The 27493-nt window shown below is 38.4% G+C and overlaps 1 protein-coding gene across 4 annotated transcripts in view; it reads right to left on the bottom strand.

Moving 5' to 3' along the window:
• fstl5 (follistatin-like 5) overlaps window positions 1-21626 on the bottom strand; it is a 123058-nt gene extending 101432 nt beyond the window's left edge. For 2 of the 4 annotated variants that reach the window (XM_026330348.1, XM_026330350.1), the window contains exons 1-3: window positions 21362-21626; window positions 14772-14913; window positions 8001-8034 (exon numbers count right to left, since the gene is read on the bottom strand). In XM_026330348.1, the coding sequence (XP_026186133.1) occupies window positions 8001-8034; window positions 14772-14903 (166 nt within the window). In that variant the 5' untranslated portion in view covers window positions 14904-14913; window positions 21362-21626. The remainder of the gene's footprint in view (window positions 1-8000; window positions 8035-14771; window positions 14914-21361) is intronic. The other 2 variants (XM_026330349.1, XM_026330351.1) reach the window with 1 other exon arrangement.
• Between the last annotated feature and the right edge of the window lie 5867 nt (window positions 21627-27493).

Genomic DNA, 27493 nt, shown 5'->3' with positions numbered 1-27493 from the left:
GCCCTGACCTAAACCCAATTGAGCATCTCTGGAGAGACCTGAAAATAGCTGTCCACCAACGTTCACCATCCAACCTGACAGAACTGGAGAGGATCTGCAAGGAAGAATGGCAGAGGATCCCCAAATTCAGGTGTGAAAAACTTGTTGCATCATTCCCAAGAAGACTCATGGCTGCACTAGCTCAAAGGGTGCTTCTACTCAATACTGAGCACAGGGTCTAAATACTTATGACCATGTGATATTTCAGTTTTTCTTTTTTAATAAATTTGCAAAAATTTCTACATTTCTGTTTTTTCCTGTCAAGATGGGGTGCTGAGTGTACATTAATGAGAAATAAAATGAACGTTTTTGATTTTGGCAAATGGCTGCAATGACACAAAGAGTAAAAAATTTAAAGGGGTCTGAATACTTTCCGTACCCACTGTAATATCAGAGTGAGGGTCATTTGAGGGTATGAAGGTTAACAAATAGTTCTTGTAATAGGACAACCCCTTAGCAAAATGGACAAAGATTGGCTTCTGGTCATGATGGCTATGCACACCTGGCTGAGCTTTCCTTCCCTATAGCAAAACCTTCTTTGGTTGTGACACTAATTGACTACAAAAGGGGAGCTCTTAAAAAGGTAATGAGAAAACATGTTGATTTAACACACCTTTATCTGAATTTATGCCAAGGTGTAATTCCCATAGTTTCACTCTGCTCCAGGTTAAAAAGGTGAGGAAACAGATTAAGATTTTTTTTTTTTTTTTTTATAGCCTTCATTTAAACTTAAAGGCTTATTTCAAAGGGGGGAAAAAAAATCTAGTGTCACTAAAAAATAGGACAAGAAGTGAAGAGTGAAGGGATTGAAAGCACACGTTGGTCCCATCTGGCATTAAACCAACGAGACAGTTGATTTTGCCATGATGAACACATAAAAGACCAGTGAAGCTCATGAAAGAACAAAAAACATTGCTGTTGTGTTTTCCCCCACAAACTGAATCGACAAGCCTAACCTCCTGCTGAGAACAAAACCGTACAAGAGTGTCAGTCAAATCAACTTTGTACATCTCTCTACATACAAACAGTGATACTAACAATTGAACAAAAAAAGAGCTTAGAAAGATCATCTTGAGTCAGAGTGTTAGAGGCATTATGACCTCAGCTCACATGGTCTTTTCATGTTTCCTAAATTTACCCCAAACACCATCATAGATATTGACTTCTGAGAAATCTTTAAGGGATGAGAAGTTGCAGCATATAAGTCGCCTTCATTTTAGGTATCATGTACAACAGAGTATAATACAGTTCTTTGTAAATGTGCTGAGTTGGTATCTTACGACAGTTTTTCACGTTTGGACACCAAAGCAGTTCTGCCATTCATGTAAAAGGTAAATTAAAGTTAATCTTGGCTGAGAGAAGGAACCGTCCTTCAAGATAATGTTCCTTCCTGTGATTACTGTGTTGACCTTCAGATGGAAAAAAAGCACAGCTATTGCCAAGCCTTCATCATTATCTACTGTAAGTACCACAGGTTCATACAGGTCACTAAGAGTTATTGATGAATCTCAATTAGATTTGTTTCACCCCATTTAATTCTATAGATTCAGAATATGGTTTGCCAGAAATGATGGGTATCAGCATCCTGGGAGTCATTTATACTGTTCAGATAAGTGTTGATAGCAATTCTGTTGATCTTGCTAAGTGTGCAGCATGTTATGCTTCCTTTGGCAGTACTGATTATCACCTTCAACTCCTATCAGTCTCTTTTTACCCAGATTCTTTAAGCAGTGATAAGATCTGAAAATAAACTGCATGTCCTAACACTGCACCGTATAGTGCATACATTTTATTTCTGAAAGCCAAGGAAAGTGAATAATTATTGCTTGAACAAGGGGTCAGACAACTTTACTTTCAAATCTTTCACATAATCAGGGTTCCCACATCAAAAATTGATTTGGTTTTCTAATAAATGTTACACAGGTAGACAAAATCCATCTTCCATTAATTTTCACATCAGCAGTTCCAAACTACTCAAGTAGATATATTCTCCCGTTGCTGTTATTTTTACTTTAAACCAGAGAGCAAATGCAGTCAAACAGCTAACGTACCATTTAAAATCCATATTCAGGGGTGAGCTAGTTAATTTAATTGGCATTCAAACACTATTTGAACAATAATTTCTCACAGACTGTAGTGCATTAGAAGTGTGTGCTCAGGCAGGAAACATTTAAATAGTTTAAATTATGGTTCGCATGATGCAGAATCATGCTGATTTATTAACATTAGGATCTCACCTATACGTTGGACGCCAGGTGAGTTAAGTTAAGTAGCTGAGTAGATACAGTAGAGTACAGTAAAATCAATCTAACTTAGAATACACTCTGACAATTTTGGCCACATGTTGAAACTTGTTACTTGTGAATGCACAAATCCCTGATCAACTGTTACTTACAGAAAACTGTATGTGCCTAAACTAATGCACCTAATAATGATAAAAACACAACACCAGGGCCCTTCATTGACAAAACTACATTAAATGGAGACATCATTAATGTAGCTGCGTGTATTAAAATATATATATATGTATATAACTCTTAATTGCACCAACAACAAAAAACCTTAATGCCACCTTAATATCCTTTGGGATAAATGGTTGAAAAGATGCCAGTGTTAATTACTTTCAAGTCATCAGTTGTTGGTTGCATAAAGATGAACAATGCAATGAAAGTTTAACATGTCCTTTAAATTTCAACTTAATTACATTGAGCGACTGTCGTTGACAGATGTGAAGCATCCACATTGTTTGGTTTTTAGTAGGGATGGGCAATTCAAGCTAAAATGCTACTCAATATTCAACAATTATTCGAAGATCACACTGAGATCACACAGAGAAAGCGAGAGGATTTTAATGTTTTCCGGTTGTAAGTATTAAGTATTACTAGATATTACTATATTCTGATATTTTAAGTCTCAAAGTCTTGTACAACTGTTATTGAATATTTAAAAGTTAATTTACTGCTATACTAGAGTAATACATGCAGATTAAAAGGAAATGTTAAGCCTAAAATAAGTTATCCTACTGCAAATTCCATTTCCATTGTAAAAACATAAGCTCAATAACTGTATTAAAGGATACGTATGTGTGCAAAAACATGCTGTGAATAATTACGGGACTTTTTTTGGCATTTTAGCGAAAATTAAGCATCAAGGAATGAACTTTTTGTTTTTCTTTTGTTTCTTCATGGCGGACGATTAGCATAAAAAGAAAACTGCAGCATGATGGCGCGATACCAATGTAAGTGTTATGTTATGGGCGTGTTTGGTGCAACTATCAGGCCACATTGCCATGACATATGGGTTATATCCAAGGATTCTGAACACTGGTTTAAAACTGAGCAAAAGCAGCCTAATGTTATTCGAAGTGCTGTGTGACCATGAAAGGTATAGCTGGCTCTCGCCTGAGGAGGTGGCAGAGCAGTGTCATACAGCATTTAGGCCAGACACAGCTGTCCTCTTATGGCTTAGTGGGTCAAGGAGCATAAATGGCCTGTAAAGCTAGCTAGAATGTCCTGTGGCAATTCAAGAGGAAAACCCTATACTAGGAAACTCATCTAAGACGATCAGTGGTCCTCATAAGCAGATGGTGCAGTGCAGTCCCACAGCTTGTCTTTAAAAACTACTCTCTCTGCCCAGAAAAAGACTGAGCGCACAGACTAATATAACATGATTAAGACTTACTGTATGAAAGCTATTACAAATTTAATTGTTGCAAAACAGTGAAATGCTAGAAACAGGGTGTTTTGCAATAACACTGAGAGAAGTGCATTGTAACATGGCATTCATCGTTCCTCTCTACAGCTGTGACGTTATTAAAAGTGCAACCCAGGCCCAGGGGGTGGTGTGTAATTTTAGAATTAATATACAATTTAGAGCTTGGTGTTCGCAGCCTCTGAATTATTCAAATGTACTTCTGCTATGGCTTGGTTCTGGTGGGGGTACAGTAGCTGCTATGCATACAAATGAATATATTATGTCAGTATATGAAAGAATGGGAGAGGACATAGATGATGGGAACATAAACACTAGTCCCAGGCAACAAAACACAATGTTTGCTCTTGTGCAGAGTTCAAACCTGAAAGGCTTTACCCTGCTAATGGGAACAGTCTGGTATATTCAATTGTTATTTAAAACTTATGTTGCAGGCTGTCTGTGGGGAAAGCTTTCTTCAGCCTGCACTTTGCTTTGTTACTGAGTGAACCTACACAGGTCAACATGTCTTGCAGTAAAGAGAAAATGTATTCAAAGGAAGGCTTTCTATGATACTAAGAAATATTGTGCCAAGAAACAAAATTAGAAAAACATTATACTCTTTTACCTTCAGAGCAGACAAAGTCAAATTAAAACATTGGAACCGCAGATGAAAGGCTGCTGCAAAGAGCTTAAAGTCTAGTTAATGTAAATATTGGCAGCAAAGCATTTAAAGGATATTCATGAAGAAAAAGTTATTTTAAGATTTATCAGTATTATTTGTGTTTTTCTCATCACCAAGTTAAATAAATGACACACCAATTCTATATAAAGAGCCGTACAATTAAGCCAATACTGAAGGATCTAGAGTGATCAGGAGTAACATTTATGCAGTTGTTTCATGTCAGTACTGTCTACCAGACACAGTAATATGAACACAATCTCATTATTTACTGAAGTGATGAAGTTAGACTGTCTTGGCACTGTCGACTGGACAGGTGTGACCCAACAAACCTGATCCTTGTCTCTCCAAAGCAGATAATGGAGACCATTTCCAGAAATGTGTTGTTTCTAGTATTTTACCACACACATCCATCAATGTACAGATTCATGTTAAATTATTTTTAAAAATGAATTTGGGATTTAAATTAAGTTCTCCTTGTTGTTTTGACAGAATAATGTACTGTACACTATAGGTGCTGTGATTGTGGTTATAAATGTAAGTGAATATTAAAGAAATGTAATGGCACTAATCACAACAAAACTTGTGTAAGGAAGGTTTTTTAACTTACCATAAGGTGAACATGAATGTGTCACTTTTTAAAATAAACAAGGGTTTGCTGCACAGACTATGGTCTTTAAATAGCAGCAATAATATTCTCCACTATGCCAACACAAATCACTCTTCATGACAGTGTTGCCAGCACTTCTACATGTAATGAGGATGGTAAGATTAGGTCCATCAGGTATTTCATATAACTAAATCAGTCTATTTAGTCCATAAAATTCCATTTCCACAGAAGCCCAAGGTCTTCCTGCAGCCTGCATAACAAGCTGTGTTAGGGTGGTAGTCTCTGCTAGTTTGGGACTCCAATTACAAAGGAACCTGGGAAACAGCTGGCATTTGTCTGCTGTTGTCTCTTCTGTGCTGACATTCAATTAGGGTTTATAGACCAGTGCTGTCCCACTATATACAGTGTATATGTATACATTTGCACACACACACACACACACACACACACACATACATATGTATAGCTTTGTTTATCTTTTTTTCCATCTACATGAAATGCTCATCTTCTTCAGAGGAACAGCACACACTGAGTGAAGTGGTGGTGAGGTATGTCCTGGACAGGTTTCAGTTTCATACAACGGACCACTATATTATGTTATGAGGGAGGAAAGTATGTTGAAAACCTTGGATACCTGTAAATATTAGCTGTATCACTGTACTCATCACTCAACACAACTTCGACTGCTCATGTCTCTTCTCTCATTTCGACTTGCGTTCGTAAAGCAAATGCTAACGCAGCTTGTAAAACTTAAGTTTTAATGCTAAATTGACCTCAGTTGTGTAATAATGAAAAGCCCCCAGTATATGGAGTGACGCTTGAATTATTTATGATTTTCTCTGCAGTTCGCTTGCCTTCTCGTTATCGGGGCTGGAAATGAGTTTGCTCAAAACTGGCCAAAGTGAGATCTCCCCTCTAGGCTTACAGAACATGGTGCATTAAAGTGAATCACAGCAGACAGCTGGGGCCGCCCTTTATGGTAATGCACCCTCTACAATTACTGCTTCGACCTTCCCTGGTGAAGAAAAATGGGGAGACGTCCACTTAGCGGCCCTTTCAAACACTTAGTGGCAGACATGTTGGGAAGCAGGACCACCTTTTGCCTGACATTGACTCTTGTTTAGAGGAGACAGAAAAGACATTAGAAAGGTGACAGGTTGACAGATGAGATGCATCTGTCAACCAGCAAGAAGACCAGGGAGCATTAATGCATCTAACACTGCCTTATACAACACTGCTAGTTGAAGATGGTTGGAGATGATGGCATCTACAGCAGGAGCTGCTACTAATGGTTATTTATACATCGATTTTAAAGTTTTCAACAGTTTATCAAATGACACCAAATAGTATAAATGCCCAAAACGTGACATTTGGAAATTTATTTGTCAAACCAACAGTCCAAAGCTTAAATATATTCCATTTTATAATAATATAGCTGGTAGCAAAGCTACAATGCTTTAATCTAAATATTTTTAAGCATTATGTTCACAGAACATACACCCACTACTCATAGATGTATACTGCTTTCACTTCCTCACTCTCAGTAATATAATTCCATCCTGATTCCAGCCTTGTTTTCTGTGTTAACATTTGGAAAATTGAGCTATTTTAGCATGTTTGTTAGATAAGTTTATGGTTATTTAATTGTTCTGCATTTTAGGCTCCATCTATGGCTTCTGCAGAAAAAAAACTGTGCCACAGTAGAACAGATTTGCTTTTGTGTATCACACAGAATGAGGGTACAAAACATTTTTGCAATGAATAGACAAATGCTTTTGCTGAGTTTTAGTTAGAAGTTATGGGTCAAAAGTGAGGGTGACACATTTTTAGGTTGCTAAAAAGTTGGACTAGTACCAAAGTGTATGTATCCTGCAAAACGATAAACTCTACCTTTAAATGCTCACTTCATGTTTTGCAAGGAAAACGTACACTGCATATTTTCATTGATCAAATAATGAGCAATTTAAGGCATTGTGCTCATTCCACAAAGCCTCATCATACTACATTGCAAATAAAATATGATATCCCAGTAGCACATTACCTACTACTTGTACTACTAATACTGAGGGATGTGAACTTAGAAAGATGCTTTTAAAGCTTAAAGCTTCCATTCAAATCTATACTTAAGGCTTGACATTGAACTGTAATGCAAAAAATACTGTTACCATCAAATGAAAGACTTGCAACTCCAGTGTATTTAATATATTACAGAACAAGCTGTGAGAAGGCAGAGATACAGTGTAGTCTTCAATGTTTCATGTAGAAACCACTGTTGAGGTCTTCTGCTAAGCCCCTGTGGACCCCTACCCCTACTAAATTTGTACTGTAGGCTCATTTCCAACTGATTTTTTCACACACACAAACATGCATAATTGAGGATTCTCTTCTATACTATAATATTGACTGACTGGGGTGTTATTGCAGCTAGAACCATAACTTAAGTTTTCCAATGTCTCTAGTGTTAACTCAGCTCATGTGTAATACAATACAAAGTACTAGGATGACATTAAACAAACTGTATCGATATTTGTCCCAAAATGCCAGAAACTGGTTGATTCTATCCTGAGAAACGTCTTTTATGCTTCTTCTATCCAGCACTTGGAAAGTGCTCAGGGAAGTAAAAACCAGAAAAGACAACAGCAAACCAAGACTATGGTTGGTTGACGGTGTTACCACTTAACAGTTTGGCCAAACCAGCTGACTGAAAGAGGAGATGAAAGAGTGCTGTGCTCCTAATGTAAGGCCTTTTGTCAAAGCTGTGCTATCTATGGGTAATATTCAGTTTTTTAATTTAATGAAACATATGAGTCCTTCACCACATGGATTCTCCACAAGCCTATAGCAGATGTGCTTAAGCATTGTTATGACTACCATCAAACAGCAACCCTATATCGAACCTGCAAGATGTACAATGCTATTGTATACATCACAGGTCACTGAAATGGAAGGAAGAAGCAGGAGTATGAAATGAAAGCTCACCCTTTATCCTCAAGCTCTCAGGTATCCCATCCTGCTGGAACAAAAAGAGGAGAGATCACAGTTATAATAAACCACAGCATCAAATACGTAACAGAAAACCATTTTCATTTCACTGAAGAGAGTGAGATCCTTGGTTCTTGTGCCAAAGGAACTGTGTTCTATAAACAACTCTTTGCAAATGGTTCAGAGTTGAATTAAGGTTATTTGTCAGTGGTGTGACATGAAGGTCCAAGCATTTCACTCTGACTGCAAGAACATATCTCACATATTCTGCCGTTCCTACTGAAATGGAAAAGAACAATGCGTTGATAAATCAGCCATTAATTATTTTGCATTGTTCACATGCATAATTATAACTCCTTCAACCTGTTATCAAACAAGCCCCATATGATTTTAATTTGTGTACTCAAAAAAAATTTCATTAAATGGGCTTTTTCGCTTTTTTCTATTGTAACTTTGTGTTTTGTTATGACGCATCAGATGCATTCTGTTATCTAACTCTAAGCACTCCTATTTTATAATAGCGTGTTATCAATCTCTTTTGTTGTACTGTTTTTTCTTATTCTCTCTATACAATCAGCTGCATTTAGAGCATGCATACTTGTAGAAAACAGTGCTATCAGGACTACTAGTCTAAGTAGATTATCACAACAAACCATGAATATGAAAGAAAGAGGTATAAATATTTGATTTCTCTACGGTAAAATCTGCATTGCTCATCTTTCTCATTCTTGAACATAAAATTCAGACTCTACCAGCTCGAGCAGGTCTGTGTTATGCAGAAGATGCATTATGCAACAGGTCTAGTCAATAATGAACAGTGGTCCCTGACTACCTACTGAAAATAGCAGATTAACCAGTTGTTGGATTTGCAAAGAAAATCTGCATACTGAATATTTTCCTGCTGAAATAGTCAATACAGTTATTCTAAGTCGATACATAGATTATATGATACCTTTAAAACATTTTTCACATCTAAGGAGATTTATATCCAGATGATCTGGTAAAACTAATCTGTTAAACTAAAACTGATTTTGACTGCCAGAACAATTCAGCTTTGAGATTCGGCATTGCTTCTTGGTCACTCTATACTGCATCCTCATCGTGATTTCTGTGGTCAATCTGTGCCATTTCATCCAAATTGTCAATTTTTTTTTTTCCTTAAGACTATACAGAGTCTGTACATTCATATATATGTTGCTAATGACAATGTTATCCAGGGAAGCAACATCACAGAAATAACAGTTTAAAGTCATAGGCTGAATGACAAGAATTCCTGTGTCAAGCAGATTACTGTTAAATATACAGGGCTAAGATATTGCAGCTGTCCTAAAAATATTATCATGACACCTACTCTTACTAATTTGTCGAACAAGTTATACTCATGAAGAGACAACTGTCAAGCAAACACATATGGCAATATTCATTTTAATTAATACTGTAGGGCTACAAGTAACAGTGATTTTTATTATTGATTAATCTTTTAATTATCTTTTTGATTAATCTATTAATCACGTGGTCCATGTCAAAATGTCAAAACATAGTAAAAAAAAAAACACCTTCAGTGAAAGTGTTTTTCAATTACCTTTTTCATTCAAAACCCCATAATACTCAGCTTACTAATAAAAAAACTGGAAGCAGAAAAATTTGATCGGTTAAGGATTTTTAACTAATTTTAAGTTGAATGTCTTAGTTTCTACAGTAAAAATATTACTTGTAGCAATAATGGTTTTATATGCTTGAAACAAAACATTCATGTAAAAACAATGTATATGAAATTAGGGCTACAACAACAAATCAATATTATCAATAAAAGTCGATTACTGAAATTGTGGGCAACAAATGTATTTATCGATTGGTCGGATCTAGTGATGTAGCTGTTGGTGGCAGCACACGGCGACATGGTGAGAAGCAGCAGAGTCAAAAATAGCAGAAGCAGAGAAGAGCGAAGGTTTTCCACAATTAAACAAACTTTGCACTGTTACGTGAATAGTGGTGGTGCCTTCTTATTCTAGTTTTTCTGTTATGTGGTCAGATAATCAGCACAAAAATACACCGTCATGCATCCAGCAGTTGTTGAGACATTTCACTATGAAACAATAATGTCGACCTCTTTATGTACTGGAGAGAAAGTCCAGGAATCACCAAGGTCACAGTATGTACCATGAAAGTATGTACAACATTTCATGGGAATCCAGTCAGTAATTGTTGGGAGAGTCCGGGTGTTCAGATAAGTCATGTAGCTGTCCTGGATACAAATATGTTGAAATTATTCTCATGAAATATCAGATGATACCATAAAATCAGACAATTAAGTTAAACAGTATAGTCTGTTCATAACTGTCTCTGCACATCATCTTTGTGGATGCTTTACAATACATTGTTGACTAGCGACCCAGTAGTCACAAATCACAGAAAACACCTGTGGCTGAGGTGACATTTAGAATTGCACTATAGGTAGGAAAGATATCAAATGCTGCTTATTTGCATATGGCAGACAGTGTTCACACTTCATTTGTCTGACGAGAGTCATTTCCCCAGGGCTGCCAGCAGGCCTGTCATTGCTACCCTGAGACTCTGGGGACAGTGAAGCACCCAGCTGTACAACCCATGGTTCATCTGCCCCTGTCACAGCTAGCTGGCTGACCGCCCACATCTCTGTCTCTCTCTCTTTGTATCTCTATATTCCCCTCCCAAGCATCACCCCCTTTCTTACTGCTTCAGATTTTGTATCCGTAACTGCTCCACACCATCAATTTTCATGTACTGTTCAACCTAAAGCATGTTATGTTTTTTTTTTCTTCAAAAGAGAGCAGAGGGCCTGTTACCATATGCCCACAGCACAAAGCCCCACACTGGGAAGTTTTCAGCCTAAATGCCCTGTTCTCTGAAATTTGAGGATTTGCTGTGTACCTTATGTGTCCTGGGGTTAGCTGTATTGTAGCTATTTGAGCCAGTGTGGTGAGGCTGGCTGAAAAAAGTCAACACCTCGATAACAACTAAAGTACAATAATAAGCTAAATATCTGCTAAAATGAGCATACAGTAGAAGAGATTTGGAAATACACCAGCGTGGACATTGACATCTTGCTACTGTTACAGCAGATTGGATCCATACAGAATCAGCTTCTTCAGCCCCTGTGGAGACTTTAGAGAAGCTGGCTACCTCAGACTGCCATTTGAAAGTAGACAGCTCATCAAAATGAGTGACAAGGGCTAGAGCTAAAACTGACCAGCTAAAGAGGAGGAGGAGGAGGAGGAGGAGGAGGAGGGTACAAATAATACTGACAGTGGTCACATTTAAGTCAAACACTGCCTATTGCAGTTTACACTACAATGCAACTGTACATCAAGCTCAAGTTGTTTACTGTAAATTTTGTGATGTATTATTATTTCTCTCATTCCCTGTCTCTTTATCTCAATCTCATTTGCCCCCACCCTCCACTCCCCCGCACCCCTCCTGCTTATCCCCTGTTAATCTAGATTTGCCATGTGGCCAAGCCAGTGCAGGATGGATGGGGCTTTGCACACAGTTGTCCTTGCCTCCATTTTGTTTGTCCTGACATAACAGCTTGATGTCAGGGCAACAAACTCTCAGAAATTGCTTTTATCCCTTGTGTCAAGCAAGGCTGGCTGCTTTTCCGCAAATTTCACAAACTGCGCATCAAGACTCTCGATCACATTTACAGTTAAACACATCGTGAAGCAGCTTGAGTGAAATAAGAGGGTATAAAACAAGATCTGCATGTAACAGAAGCTTGGGAACAGTAACCATCACTCTGTGTGGTATTCTCATTAAAATCCAATTACAATTAGGGCAGAATCCTGGTGGTGAGGACTTATGTCCTATACCTGACCCCATGTGGAAGATTTCACAGTAAATTTCTGAAACAATACCACGGGAATTATGGATAGAGCATGTGACCGGCTGTTCATGGCAGAGTGATGGAAGTCTTTGAGAGGAAAACTTATGAGGTCATATCTGATATTTTTACCCTTGTCAAGTACTGTCATTCAAAGCAGGAGAAAAGGCACAGTATTAACATGACTACTGGTTTATCACAGCTTTATCACAGCTTGAAGTATGTCACCCTCTCCTTTATACATGATGAATGTGACAAGGCTCATTCTCTACTATTGTCACAAACAAATCCAAGCACTTTACAAATGTAAGCTGTCCGTCATGTTCTAACTCTTGTTTCTCTACAATAACTCATTTTGAGACAACTGTTCTTTAATTCTCACTAAACTCTATTGACAAGTGGATGATGTGAGCCTCTGCAAACTAGCCAACAGCACAGCAACAAAAAGGCAGATTATGTTTTGGAAAAGTGTTTGCAATGTGACCATTTTTCACCAAGCACTGTAAATTTTACTGGCTTGTTTGTCAGGTGGATAGATGAGCAGAGTTTACCTCTGTCCTCTGACAAGACAAATTGTAATGCTATGCAGATGCTGTAATGACATTCCTGCTATGCTGCTATGTAATCCCAGCGCCTGGCACATCTAATTTCATTGGAGTGGAAAAGCACATACATCATTTTTGTAGTTTCTCCTCAAATTCTCACTATATGTGAACAAATTACTTTAATTATTAAAGTCACTGGTTTCACAACAGGCAATAAAAAGAGAGAAAGTCAAAACTTCTTACTTTCAACAAGAGAAATAACCTCAAAGGCAAAGCGCCTTTCATACTGTCTTCAAAATGTGCTTTGAGTTGGTTGAACTAAAACAACTTTAAGAATGCCTGTTTGCTTCTTTCACATGACACGGCATTACACTAAGAAGCACAGTCCACTCACTGTGCAGTGCAACAAGGAGTAACGTTAAAGACAGAGAGAAAACCAGGGCACAGCCAGGAAATGTTTCAACTTAAAAAAATAAAACAAAAACTGCAATCCAAATTTTGGAGTCTACACAGGGAGAGTTACCTGTATTGTCTATTAAACTATCTTAACAATATTCTTTTATTGTTAACAACTGAGGGTTGATTTGCCAAGAGGTCTGTAGCCACTACTCAATATACTACTTTATGTGAATGTGAAGACTCTATGTAAACAATGGCTCAATTAAAGGAGCAGTTCAGCCAAATCACACAAAAAAAACAAACTTTCTCAGCTGTACATAATTACACATGGAATAGAATTTATATTAAATCAACACACGCACAGACATAAAATGCAAGAGCAGATTTTTTTGTTTGATATTAAAAATATAATTTGTTCATGTTTGATTACTTTACATAGTGAAGTTTCCATTTAAACAAGTGTTACTTGTTAACTTCCCTCATTTTCCACCATTAACACCTGAACATCTGGGCATCTCATTCTTCCTAAAGTAGATTCTGTAGATTTACTATACCTTACTTAAAGTAAAATTGAGGTACCTGGACACCTCTCTGGCTTAACTGTTGACACAGACACGCTCTGTCTCTCATCCTATACCTAAAGGTGTGAACACAGGCTAAAGAAAGACATTTTATCCTCCAGACTTCAAAGCATTCTCTTTACAAGATGAAAGTGAGAGAAAACTTCTTTTCACATGCTTCTCCTTAACCCAGGGTATGTAGGATCTGAAGAGGCACAATGTATTGACAAAACAATGCTGTAATACTGCACTGCACATAAAGATAAGATTATAAAAAAGCGACCTGGTCCTTTAAGTCTGAAATGCAGCATCTAAAAAGGGTTGGACGTAGGATCATTTACCTCCTTTCCATTTGGCATAAAGCAAATAGAGAAGTGCCATCTCGGCACTTTACTGAGATCATATCACAGGATTTGTGGGTACTGAAGTATAAATCTCTGCACTTTATACAATTTCCAAGGCCTCTGTGGCAAGAAAGCAGCAGAACTCTTGTATAGCTAGTATCTGCAGTCCACATGTTCAGAAAGCATCTGTCTGAAGGAACCTTGTTCAGGAGATCATGAAGCATTTGACCATTGTGTCAAATCAACAGCTTTGCATTGCTCCAATCTCCTCACTCAGCTGATACAGTCCAATGATGTTCCTACCATCTGTTCCCTATGTCTCACTCTCCTCCTGGTTTTTCTAACCACCTCTCATGCAACCCACCCTTAGTAACACCATCTTTGCCTTTCATTCCCATGCTGACATGACTAAAGCAGACAGAAAATATATGTGTATTTTGAAGATGATAGATGAAGATGAATAAAAAGCAAAAATACAAGTTTTTTTCTGTCACTGCTAATTTTTATTACTAGTGAGCAGAAATGCAAAGCACAATGAAATGAATGAATGAAGAGCCAGAATGAAATTATGTCTTGACAAAACACTTTGCTGATCTCTGCTAAAGCAGTCAATTTATTTCCCAGTCTTTCCTCTAATTGATCAATATCTGCCACACTAGTGTTTTGAAAAGGAAAAAGAAGAAACTACTAGTTCAAAAGATAAAGATATTTTAAAAATGGAACTTGTCTTGAGATGCTGCGTGCAGGACTAATAAAAGTGGCAGATTTTGCTTATTGCCAAGTCAATAAGCGTTCAATCACATCTTTTACTTTAAATGTTACAACAGAATGCAATCCAAACATCCTCACATTAATGTGCTGTTGCCTTTGAAAAGATAGTCCCCTGACACAGAGGGAGGGATAATGATTCATCAAGTATTTTTCAGTGGGCAGAAAAACAACAACCACAGGAGACTCATCTGATACAGGAAGAAAGCGCCACTGTAATTAGTTTCATACTTGGCAAAAGCACATAGTTCTCTTGTTACAGACAGCAAATGAATAAAGAAAGCAATCAATACCTTGTGTCGGAATCTCACGACAGGTCGATAGGGTGGCGACCCGAATCCCTCCTTGTTGGGTCTCCCCTCGGTGTTGAGCATAGCAATTCCCAACAATAAAATTGCCACCAACCACCATCTGGCTGTCTTCATTGGTCTTTCCCTGTCAAAAACCAAACAAGAATGGTGAGTCTCTTCTCCAACACCCTGAAGGTTCAATACTGGTTTGCCAAGACAATACATCAAGTCTGCTGTAATTAGTGTAGACAATGGGAACCGCAAAACTGTCGCTGCTTTAAACTAAAGCTATCAATACGTACCCCACACTTTGCAAGGAGATTAGATCTCCTTTTGAATCAATTAAGAGGAAATAGACGTCATGAGAAAATCAAGATAAAGAAGACAGAGCCGATATATTAAGGCAATTAAAGTGAGGGCTTTGGATTAATTAGGCTGTGTCTAAGTCAAGCAACTGTGATAGGGAGCAAAGTGATTACATCTTCAACAGTTTCCTTACATTTGCAGAGACGCAGCCCAAATATATTTTTTAAGGGTGTAAGAATATTCACTTTTCACCTCCACCTGCATTTTCAGTTATTTATTATGCTGTGTAAATACCAGTTTGACCTTGGCACGACTTGAATTAAAGTAAACAACATTTAGAGGGGATGCCCTGTGAAAATGTCCCACAAATGGCAATGTTCAAGGAAGTAGATACAAGACACACTCAGAAGAGAATATATGTTCATCCATAATCAGTTAACAAATACACAAACACATGGACACATTTCATGTTAAAATCTAAAATGTGTTTGATCCTCTTTATTTTTAAATCTTGTCTTTATCTCCATTTATGCCCGTGGTTCTTTGTGCAGCACATTGCAAAAGTCCCATGGGGTAGAAGCACTTTATGAATAAATTTGATTCAACTTAACTTGTTGATTTTTACAGACGTACACTGAGCTTTACTTTCTAAGCCGTCTCAAACCACTAGCGCCTGCACATCATCCTCCAGTGGAGAGATATGACTGACAGCAGGACGGTGACCCTGCCTCCTTGTTCTACTGGATTGACACTGAGTCAAACAACAATGACAGTGCTGTGGCAGCTCTGTGGGCACACACACTATTCACTAGAGGTCAGAAGGTTGAGCCAGCAGAGGGGCATGTCACTGTGATGTGCAGGCAAAGAGGGAACACCAAAGACTTATTTTCTGAACTTTGTGACTTTTGCCTTTCTGAGCTGTCTGACACCTGCAGATTCCCTGCACAGTTTGAAAATCATTTAATATTTAGAATCAACATTTTTTCATATGATTCATGCTGATGGAAATATTTTTCAATAACATGTACAATTATTAACAGCTAGGGTGTGCATAGACTTTACAGACAAACCAGCTAATTAGACCAAACCTTTAAAAAAATCCATCCATCCATTATCTATACCCACTTATTCCTATTTAGGGCCACAGGGATCTGCTGGAGCCTATCCCAGCTCTCTTTGGGTGAAAGGCAGGGGTCCACCCTGGACAGGTCCCCAGTCCATCACAGGGCCACATATAGACAAACAACCTCACACACTCACACTCACTCCTATGGGCAATTTAGAGTCACCAATCAACCTGACATACATGTTTTTGGACTGTGGGAGGAAACCAGAGTACCTGGAGAAAACCCACACAAGCACAGGGAGAACATGCAAACTCCACACAGAAAGGCCCCTGCTGGAAGCTTCTTGCTGTGAGGCAACAGTGCTAACCACTAATCCACTGTGCTGCCGCCTCTAAAAACATATCTACCAAAAAAACTAATGTGCAAAGAACATAAAACATACTAGCACAATTCTGCTGCTTTAAGACTTGATCTTTGGAGTGTTTTCCTTCATAACAAACCTTTTAGCCTATGTGGACGAAATCACCTGTCACTCACTCCCTCATTCGTGTCTCCAGCTGTGTGGTATGGAGGGAGCATTGAAAGAGCCTTGATAATTCAACAGCCAAGGTGTTTTTGTTACAAGGTGTGCGTCTCAAGAGTCAAAAGATTTCTGAACTTGGCAAAGTAATTGCTAAAACATTGGTAATGAGCAGCTTTACCAACCACATGGGGGCATATTATGGTCATTTTGTGGAATGAGGCTTTAAAAATCTTACTTAATGCCTGTTTAATGTGATCATATTAATTCTCTATGCATTTTGAAACTCTCCAGATCCAGGTAGACGCCCTGCCTGCAGCTGCTCCACTTCTCCAACACAGTCTTTTAGCTACACAAGGTGGATTACCATATCAGCAAGCACAATCAATCAACTTCTTTGCAGCTTCCCAGTGTTAAATGAGTTATTAATGGACTAACTGTTGCAGAATGCAATGTCAAAAACATGTCCACAATTTAAAGTTTAACTGTGTCATACAGGGCACAGACACTTAGCTTGTTATCATCAGACAACTAAAACAAATACAGATAATTCCAGTTCTACTTCTGCTGACAAGTCAATCAGTAATCTTTGTGGGAGTTTCTAAACAGCCAACTAGTTCTGCATTTCATTAAAAGGACCTAATTTCCTTACAACACAGCAGAAAACATTTTCAGTGGGACTGAACAATACACATTTAAATCGTTCCAGTTTCACACTCGAGAGCACCAAGTTTTCTGACTTCCTGTGGCTGTCGGTGAGTGAAAATCTATTCTTGTCTACCTTATGCACCATTACTGTTAATAGAGCTCTGAAACAATGACAGACTACAGAGAGCAAACGGAAGGAAACAACTGAAAGTGAAAGTTGGACAACAAGTTGGAAAGCAACAGTGCAATAACAAATATAATTATTAACAGCAAACCCTCAGTTTGTAGTGCTGCTGAACTGGAATGTTTTGTGGCATAAGGGGGACTACACAATACCGGGTGGTGATTCTAATGTGTACAATCTACTGATATAAATTACCCCAAATCAAAAATCAATACCAAAAATCAAACTGAGGCTACAACTAATGTATTCTTTTCCATTGAAATGCTATTCAAAGTGGTTATCTATGCCAAGTAAGCCTCAGGATAAGGCACACGAGAAGTAAATGTCTCTCCTCTCCAATACACAAGACTAGTACACAATGTCATAAACGCTGAAATATTATAAAACAGGGACTATAGACTTATATTGGGGAAAAAAAAACTTCTGTACTTGTTCTGATAGATTTCAGCACGGGAACTTTAATTTAACTGGCATACACTCATAAACATGTAATTGTGTAAGACACAGTGTGTGAGAGTAAGAATCTGAATGTCTGAGTCTTATTTATTGGCTTTGAAAGCACAAGAGACAGAAACAGTCCGAAAGTTTCCCAGGACCCCCGAGGGACTGCCATCATAACTTTGGTTTGTGGTTTTAAATCCCTCAGAGCACAGCTAAGCTTTCACATTGACTTTCAAATGAAGACTACCTATTTCCCACTGTGTACACAATGCATCATGTCTTGACAAGCTTACAGCCACTCTCCCCTAAACCCCCACACCTACACAATCCATCTCATTCAGCAGATTTTTGCCATTCAGTGCACTGGGTAAGTGTAACAGAAATGTCTGTACAACTCCTCTTAAAGATACTGTGTGTAGGCATCACCTGCCTGCACTACACTGGGCATTAGCTGGGTCTGAATTAACGCACACTGTAATTTACAACTATTGTGAATGTTTGGCATGGCATACATCTAGAAAATAGGACTACATAATTAAAATGTGTTGTGCATTTTCCTGCATTGTTCATGATTTTCACCCAAAAGGCCTCAATTCAGAAATGCTCATCTCCCATAAGACTATTATAAGTCAGCTTAGCCTAATTCTGACTTATTGCTGATAGTTCTTCAATTTACTGCTTTCTCATTCAGCTTGTCTCAAATATAATTAAACAAAGCCAGTGAGGAAAAAAAGAATTCAGAGTATGGCTGATGGTCCACTGGGAACGTCTGAGGTTCTTAATTGACTGTTATTAGTAGAAAGTACAGTAAAAGCTATAGCACATTTAATGTTTTCTTAAAACAGAACATAGAGCTGCAACAGAAAAATTGCCATATGACAAAAGAAGATATGCCTATCCTTTCCAAAAGGGTACTGAACCCTATAGTACTTGTTTTGTACCAGTATTTACCTTTCTTTTAAAAAATTGAATAGATAAGTTTCCTCCTTTAAACAAAATGATGCTTGTGTCCCTTCATCCGTAGCTTCATATTTGCTGCTGATTAATTTAACAAAAGAGCTTTTTTTAATAATTGGAAAATGCTATTTCTTGATCATTGGGAAATAGGAAAACTTTTAGCTTTGTACTAATTACAGAAAAACTAGAAAAAATTGTGATATTTTATTTTAGGTCACTGTGTTCAGTTGATATTTTTCACTTCCACATGAATTTACATAGTAGACACTGCACCCTGTAAACCCAAATGAATATGTATTATATTTATTTACTGTCAAATGATTTTTTGATTTATACTGAATAGCTGTTTGTAGACATTTCACATTTTGCATGTGTAGCTCAGTAGCAACCCTTGGAATGAAAATCTTGAGGTCAACCTACCAGAGCATTTAGAAATAACTGGAAGTGAACCAAATCATCACTCTATTTTTAAAGCTCTGAGGGAGGGAGAAAAGCAAAGAGTGGAGGAATGTTATAAAAACCAAGCACAACTTTATGAAACATTTTAGAATCCATTAGATTTCCATTGTGACCTCTCATGAGGGTCCCAACCTCCAGGTCAGAAAACACTATCCACAAGAACAGGATCCACAGAATTCAAAAAAAGCTGCATTTCAGTAAAACGAACATTTTGTGTGTAATTTACTGACAAACATGATTTTTGGCTGTTTATTCTAACATGCTCATGTGTCTCTCAGTGCTATTCAGAGGTGACACCACACACAGATGCCATGTTCCTCAACGCAATTACATTCCCAGGTAGTTGTTAAAGAGTAAACAGCAGAGCACTTTAATTGCATGGCAAAGCTTGTATCAGTGGAGTGCACCTCAATGAATGAGAAAAAAGGGGAAACGCTAAATAAAAACATAGCAGCACTCCGACTTTCAAGATTAAGACTCTTTCAAGGTCACTGTGCTGGTTGAATTTCTCACACAACATATAGACACAGTAAAGCAACCTTCTATTGTTTCAACCCATTGACATATATTGGAAGCTTTTTAATTAGCTGTAAAATATGACTATATCTAGTTAGTCATTTTATTCCTCTAAGCAGGAAAAACAACTTTTTTTTTTCATTAGTTCACTGCTATGTATCCACTTTGGGGAGCTTGCGTAAGGTTTCTCTGCAGTCACCCTCCTTCAAAGTCAGCCAGTCATGCCATTACTACAGGAAACAGCCCAGTACATTCAGAAATGCTTACCAAAGCATCAGTGTCTTGCTCAATCCTGCTCAGCAGCTCCAGTGTAATAGATATAATGGAAGAGATGGTAAACACAGTTTTATAGTATGAGATTAGTATGAGTTAGACAATTGAATTATTATTTGTTCATTTTGTTTAGTTTTGCATCATTTAGCTTTCATCATATTATTTATGTTTAATGGGACATTTAGATCAGAAACACTATTGGTCAGTTTACATGAACAACAACATAGAAACATATTCAGATCCTAATGTTACATTATAACTGAGCTCAGTTAGCCTTGACAAGGCAGCAGGAAACTTCTACCTGCAGGATCTTCCTAACAGACGATTCACTGAGCACCACATTACAAAGCAGAAACACCCAGATGTATTTGATAACATTAATGACATCTTATTCCATGTGTGGGAGCCAGCTCCAGAGCTTAGTACTGTACAACGTGGACAATAAAACAGAGACATATGAATGTTAATTCTTCCACCTGAGCTTTTCCTGCAACAGTAAGTCAAATATTTGCTGGAAGAAAACAAAGATCTATATAGTTCTGCACCCACAGCATTTCAATACAGATGAAAAGACGGGAAATCAGGTTCTTATTGAGCCGCTGATGTTACTGTAGCCAAATGCATAAACATCTCCTACATGTATCGAATTTCCTCTTCAATATTAAACTTTTGGGAGATGTAGCAAGATGTATCACCTGAGTGTCTTTGGGCTGTTAGCCACCATCTCTGACAGGCAGAAATTATAGAGCATTAAGCTTGATCTTGCACTTTACGTATTTGGCATAAAGTACTGATATACAGGCCTGTCAGTACTGAAAGTATTAAATGTAATATTAAAATGACTAGAGCTGCATCAATAATCGATAAAATGAAGCCTGGTCACAAAACTTCTCAGGATTCAGCTTCTAATTTGGTTTTCTCATACCCTGTAGGTTTCATACAAGATGGAAAAATGAAGAACTACCCAAGGGCTTACAGAAATTATCACTATGATGTTTTACAGACTAACCATTAATCGATTAATCGAGAAAACAATCAGCAGATTAAGCTGCAGATAACTTATCTAAACCTTCTCCACAATGTTCTCTAAAGTCTATCCTTCCTATCCTTAGCGGGTCAGACACGTCACCTGCACCCAGGTCTCACATCTGCCAACCATTTCTTTCTTTGTTGAAAGCTGGTCAACGTGTTTTGTTACAGTTAGTAAACTTTCTACACTCACGTTGTTCAGCGTCAAACCTCCTCACATACTTCACTCTTCTCTGTTGATGACGCTGACGCAGCGGAATCACCGACAGACGTTCATGTTTCCACAGAAAACAGCAACTTCACGATGTTTTCTGGACTAATGGACACATCCACATACACATCCACAGGAAGTAACGTGAAGGTCTAAATAACACTTCAGGTGAATTCACAACAAGGTCCCGCATGTTCAACAACAAAGACCCAACAGGTGCCGAAGACGTTTTCTTCCCTCGAGGAAATCCAAGGTGGCGCTGATTGTTTGCGCAGGTGTTGTGTTCTCATTGGTCAGTGCTGCCGCTGCTGGTCTGGAGCTGGTTTGAACTAATGTTTGACATGAAATACATTCAGTTTTCTGCAATATTCTCAGATGTTCCACTAAACCAAGCATCCTGCATATGCAACTTTTATGTTTTGTCACTTCCTAAATGACATTTGTTTTATTATTCTTGGATTTATGCCTTCAAAGGAATATATTTTATGCCTTAAACACCTTGTGTCATTTAAGCAGCTGTTTTTTCTATACCTGCAGGAGATTTACTGTGTTTTGCAGACAAGGATTTAGGCAGACCAGGCCATGTTTCCTTATTGCTGATCAGCTGGAAATTGTTTATAATATAGCTTTAGATTTCTTTGTCAGAAGTTCTGAGACAGTGCACTGTAAACATCAGGCATGATTAAACCTAACCTTGTTGATGAAGCTCTGGTTCCTCCCTAAAGGAACAAAAATGCTAGTTTCTCCAGACCCATTTCCAGTCCAAACAGAGCCCACCTGTACAGTTTAGAAATTGGACTGCTCCAGGGGCACATGGGCCAGTCTCAAGTTGCAGTGTGCTGGTTCCTCCCAGTTTCTTTTGCAAACCAATGATTTCCAAAAGAGTCTTGTTTGAAATTATTCAAATTGTCATCAATGTCACTGTAGGGGAGTTTGACGCTAGTGGATAAACTGCTCTGCTCAACACCCCCTTCCACCATATGCTTCAACTGACACATCCCTGAGCCCCTGTGGGCAGATCTCTTTAAGCACACTCAGTGGTATTTCTATGTAAAGATCAATTTGGTTGGAGTACTGCAGTTTGTCTCTGAGATATCTGGAGAACACTGGAGCATCTGCTGTGTGTTTGCTGCCCAAGCGCCCCACCACAGTGTGCCTTATTTGGCAGAGTTATCATGGCACTTCTCATACTCATACATCCCTGGCAGCACTGTATACTGATAGAGGACTCCTTCAAGTTCAAAGCACGTCCAAAACCACAGGCGACACACTTCCCCTGAGGGTAGAGCTTCCATTTGGTCCTTGTTCTTCCCTTACAAATGCTGAAAATGCTGTGCCAATCTCTCAGATGAAGCAGTTTCTTATAACAAAGGAACAGAGAGATGGCTATGAATATCATATGTGCTTAAATGAGTATCTCATATAGTATTCATACTATGCCTCCACATGGTGTCTGTATGATTTGTTTGCAAGACTTTCTTGCATCCCGTGATGGTTTATTATCATTCAGGTGCATCAATGAAATGTCAGCTTTCTCTGTAGTCCATACATGTTTATGTTGTGCATGAAAATGAAACACTTAACGTTTGAAAAGGAATGTTTTGCACAGGGTGAAAAGCATTTCGCTGTGGTTTTCTGGTGGCTCTGGAGGAATAAAAAACTCTCCTAACTCAAACTGACCGTACCACTATATACATCTTTCTGCAAGACTTGCACTCACTGAGTCAGTTAATAAATGGCAAAGAAGGTTCATAAAAAGGGACAGAACCTGCCTAGAGGTTAGAGGAATTGGCTGGTGAATGTAAGGTCGTAAGCTTAGCAGCTGAGAGAAACTGGGTGTTGGGAGTAAAGGGGCAGCAATCTCCCCTCCCTCGCAAAATACTGCTGAGACTCCCCCTGGGGTAAGGCACTTGACCTAAAATACTTACTGTGAAACCACAAACTGGTCAACAGTATAAGCAAGGGAGTAAGAATGAATGCTTGACCTATAAGTTACAGGGATAAGGTAGTGATGTAGCACTTGTAATCATTTTTATTTCACAAATCTTCTATTTCCCAACACAGTCCCAACACATAATTTTGAGCAGAAATAGCATATAAGTTGAAAACTATAAATTAAAATACAACTGTACATCACCTGTAGAGGTTTTACAGGGTCTAATTTTGTTATTCACCTTTAAGGAATGAAGCCATAAAACATTTCTCTGCTCACTCACAGCAATGACCCCAAGGCTCTGAAATTCCTTTCCAGGACGTGTGAATTAAAGCTGTTAATTACAACACTGATAACAAGCCTGTGCTGCTCATTTATTAATGGTGCAATATAGAATTAATGGGTAATTGTTTATACTTAATTTTCAGAACAACTGCTAACCTGTTCAGTGTTTTCCTAAAACTCCCTCTGGATAAAATGAACAATGTACAATATGGTTGAAAGCACCAGAAAAGCCAGTAAGTGGATAGTGAGTTAGTAAATCTAAGTCAAAAAAGAACGTTCAGGCTGAGAATAGGTTCACCACAAAAATAAATTTACTTTTTCTACTTTCCAGGTTTACTCCATGTTTTTATGCACTATAGCACAATACACAGATGATCTGCTGTCTTTATTTTTTAGAAACAACCTGGGAGACAGACACACTTATCATTTAAACATTCTGGGCAATAATGTTAAACCTTTTTCTACACCTTTGATATGCTGTTGATAAGAGTCTGACTTTCTGTACATTACACTCTTCCACCTTTTTAGACATGGTGACTGTTGCTGCTCCTAATAACTGGCCCGTCCTTCGGTTTATTTCAAGCTGTTCCAGCAGCTAGAAACATAAACCACATTATTTTCTCTGTGCCAGAGGATTTCTTTCTACAGAAAAACTGTACTATAAACCAGGTGCTAAGAACTTCCAATGTGAGTGCTATCACGATGCGTTATTCTTTGAAACACAATTCAATGATATCACTAAAAATAAAGCATAAAATATTGCCCTCAATTCAGCAGGAACCTTTCCCTGAACCCATAAGCAAATTGTTCATTTCTATCACATTATTAAGAGTTCAATTATTTTCCTTATATGCCCCAAAAATTTAAATGTAAATTAAACACAGTTGTCTCTATGCTGAATAGTGTTTGTTGTTATTGATGTTTAAATAAAAGTTATTGCAGCTGGCTTGTCAAGCAGTCCAAAGCAAAAAGTCTAAAAATTATGAAAGCAAAAATAAAAAAGTGTAAAAAACAATTTTCACTTTGCAGATGGGGGGGGGCCTTGCCTTTCTCGTCAGTTCAAACTCCTTTTCAATCTCTGCAAATTTGCCTCCTGACTGTTCTTACGATGCTGAGAAAACTCAAACATAACTCTTATTTTTAGCCTCCAAATGTTATATCTATGGCTCCTTAACTTATGCGACTATTCCTTCAAAATGTCCTAATCAAACCAGCTTTTTAAAATCTAAATATCTGACTTTAACTGAACTAAACCAAAGCTGCTTCTCATTGGTTTCATATTCAGGTGCATCTCATCAGTGTTTTCTTCTCTGAGAAGTCTTATCTATCCAGAACTGGCTGATTTGACGCCACCTCTAGACAAAACCATCATTGTGTAATCACCAGTCATTCATCTGAAACGACATGGTGACAGATGTTTTGATGAGAGGATGTGCACTGTCTTTTTGCTATTAGAGCACTTCCTCTGCAAACACCCAGTTGTGCTGGCAGCTGTATCTGCTGACAGCTAACATGGATTCTGCTTTGTGTGCAGCCCCTAATTTTCCTGTAATTTCTATATTTGGAAAACAAATTTGCATTCAGCATATTTAGCTTATGTGGCCTTTAAATTATAGTGCAGTATCTCAAGGAACTGGGACTCTTGGGTGCTCTGTATGGAAAAGACTGCGTCTTAAAAAGTTAATTACTGTTCAGGTCAGTGACACCTGAGGCGTTATACTCAGGTCCTTTTGATTTGCTGTGCTTTAAACTTCAGAAGGAAAGAGATCCATGTTTTGTGACAGATCTAATGAACTCAAGCTCACCTTTAAGCTTCCTTTTAAATAACAGCCTACTATTCAAATAGGTAAAATGCCAACAAAATGGAAGAGTTGATTAACTGTATCCTGGTTTGTGCTATTCACAGCAAAATAATGAGCAATAGTGGCAATGGTATGAGAAAAATGTTGAAAGGGGATTTTTTTGTAAGTATAGCTGTGCTTTATTTCTGTCTTTTCATCTGTGAAGCAGTTTTCAGACGGGGGATTTCTTTGTGGAGCTTAAACTGAGTCCAAGTAGTTGGGCCAAATCAGAACAGGCACAGAAAAAGCTGAGGACCAAACCTGGCATGGCCTTAATCATCTCTCAAATATTCTGGATCGTATCCAAATAAGAAGCACTTGAGCTGTCTAATGCCCCTTCATAATCATGATGATATAATAAATATAACCAGTTTTGCTAATGGGATAATTCATTAAGCTAATTAATTCCCTAATGTGTATATATTTTATGTCAAAGTAATTGTCTTCATATAACATGTAGACATTAATATTAACTCTGTATACTACTATAATGCAGTGAGGAGTTCAACTCATTTGAAGGAAATAATTTTCCTACATTAGGGAAATGTATACACCAAGGTGCTCTAACCATGTCACGCAGTATTTTGCGAGGTGGATATGAACTATGACAGACCGTCACCACAATGACGATGTAGCATCTTGTACCATGTGCTATGCTGGTTGGAGATAAAAGCAGCTACATCACCTGTTTGTGAGGAAAATGTGGATTTATTGAAGTGAGATGGGTAATCCTACAGCACCATGTAATTAAGAGTACCTATTTTAATGCTTCGTGATTTGACCATTGTCTTTTTCACTCACTGTTGGTTTTTAACTGTGACTAGTAGGGTACTGAGGCCAGTGACCTGGTAGGAACATGGTTGCTTCTTTAACCACAAGGTAATGGTTTTTTAACATCGCATCCAGACTCATGTTTCTGGTCTTGTGAAATACTGTCACTGTGCCAGTTAACTGACACAATATAGTTCACACTACTTTATATATAAAATATTTCTAGGTACAAATGCTTCCGTCTCTTTTCCAGTCGATGATTTTCCCCATAGAGGCAGAATAAACTACCCAGAGACCAATCAGCTGAGAACGCACCCTGTGAACTCCAAACTGAAACAACTGGGACACTGAGCAGTGCCAAACAAATAACTGGGAGTTAATGGACCCATCCAACACATCTCAAGGCCAGTAGTTGGGGAACTCAGAAAGTATTAAACCTGAAAATTGTTCCCATTTGCTTTAGTCGGCAATCTGACAATTCTCTGCAATTTCACAACAAGCTGCATCTTCTGATGAAAATATTGGAAATATATATATAACATATAAAAAAAAATTTCCCGTCTCACCCCTATGGGTGGTGTGTGTCTTCCTCAATCTCGGGTCCTCTACCAGAGGCCTGGGAGTTTGAGGGTTCTTCGCAGTATCTTAGCTGTTCCTAGCACTGCGCTCTTCTGAACTGAGATCTCTGATGTTGTTCCTGGGATCTGTTGGAGCCACTCTCCCAGTTTGGGGGTCACAGCCCCGAGGGTGCCGATTACCACGGGGACCACTGTTGCCTTCACATTCCACATCTTTTCTAGCTCTTCTTTCAGCCCCTGGTATTTTTCCAGCTTCTCGTGTTCCTTCTTTCTGATGTTGCTGTCACTTGGGATCGCTACATCTACCACTACGGCTTTCTTCTGCTGTTTGTCCACCACTACTATGTCCGGTTGGTTAGCCATCACCTGTTTGTCGGTCTGTATCTGGAAGTCCCACAGGATCTTAGCTCGGTCATTCTCCCTCACCTTTGGAGGCGTGTCCCATTTTGACCTTGGGACCTCCAGCCCATACTCGGCATAGATGTTCCTGTACACCATGCCGGCCACTTGGTTATGGCGCTCCATGTACGCTCTGCCTGCTAGCATCTTACAACCTGCTGTTATGTGCTGGATTGTCTCAGGGGCATCTTTGCACAGCCTGCACCTGGGGTCCTGCCTGGTGTGGTAGACCCCGGCCTCTATCGATCTTGTGCTCAGGGCCTGCTCTTGTGCTGCTACGATCAGTGCCTCTGTGCTGTCTTTCAGT

The sequence above is a fragment of the Mastacembelus armatus genome, chromosome 10, assembly GCF_900324485.2.
Source record: "Mastacembelus armatus chromosome 10, fMasArm1.2, whole genome shotgun sequence".
Classification (NCBI taxonomy): Eukaryota; Metazoa; Chordata; class Actinopteri; order Synbranchiformes; family Mastacembelidae; genus Mastacembelus; species Mastacembelus armatus.
The sequence above is the reverse complement of the archived record's forward strand: the minus strand, read 5'-3'. Positions and strand labels throughout refer to the sequence as shown.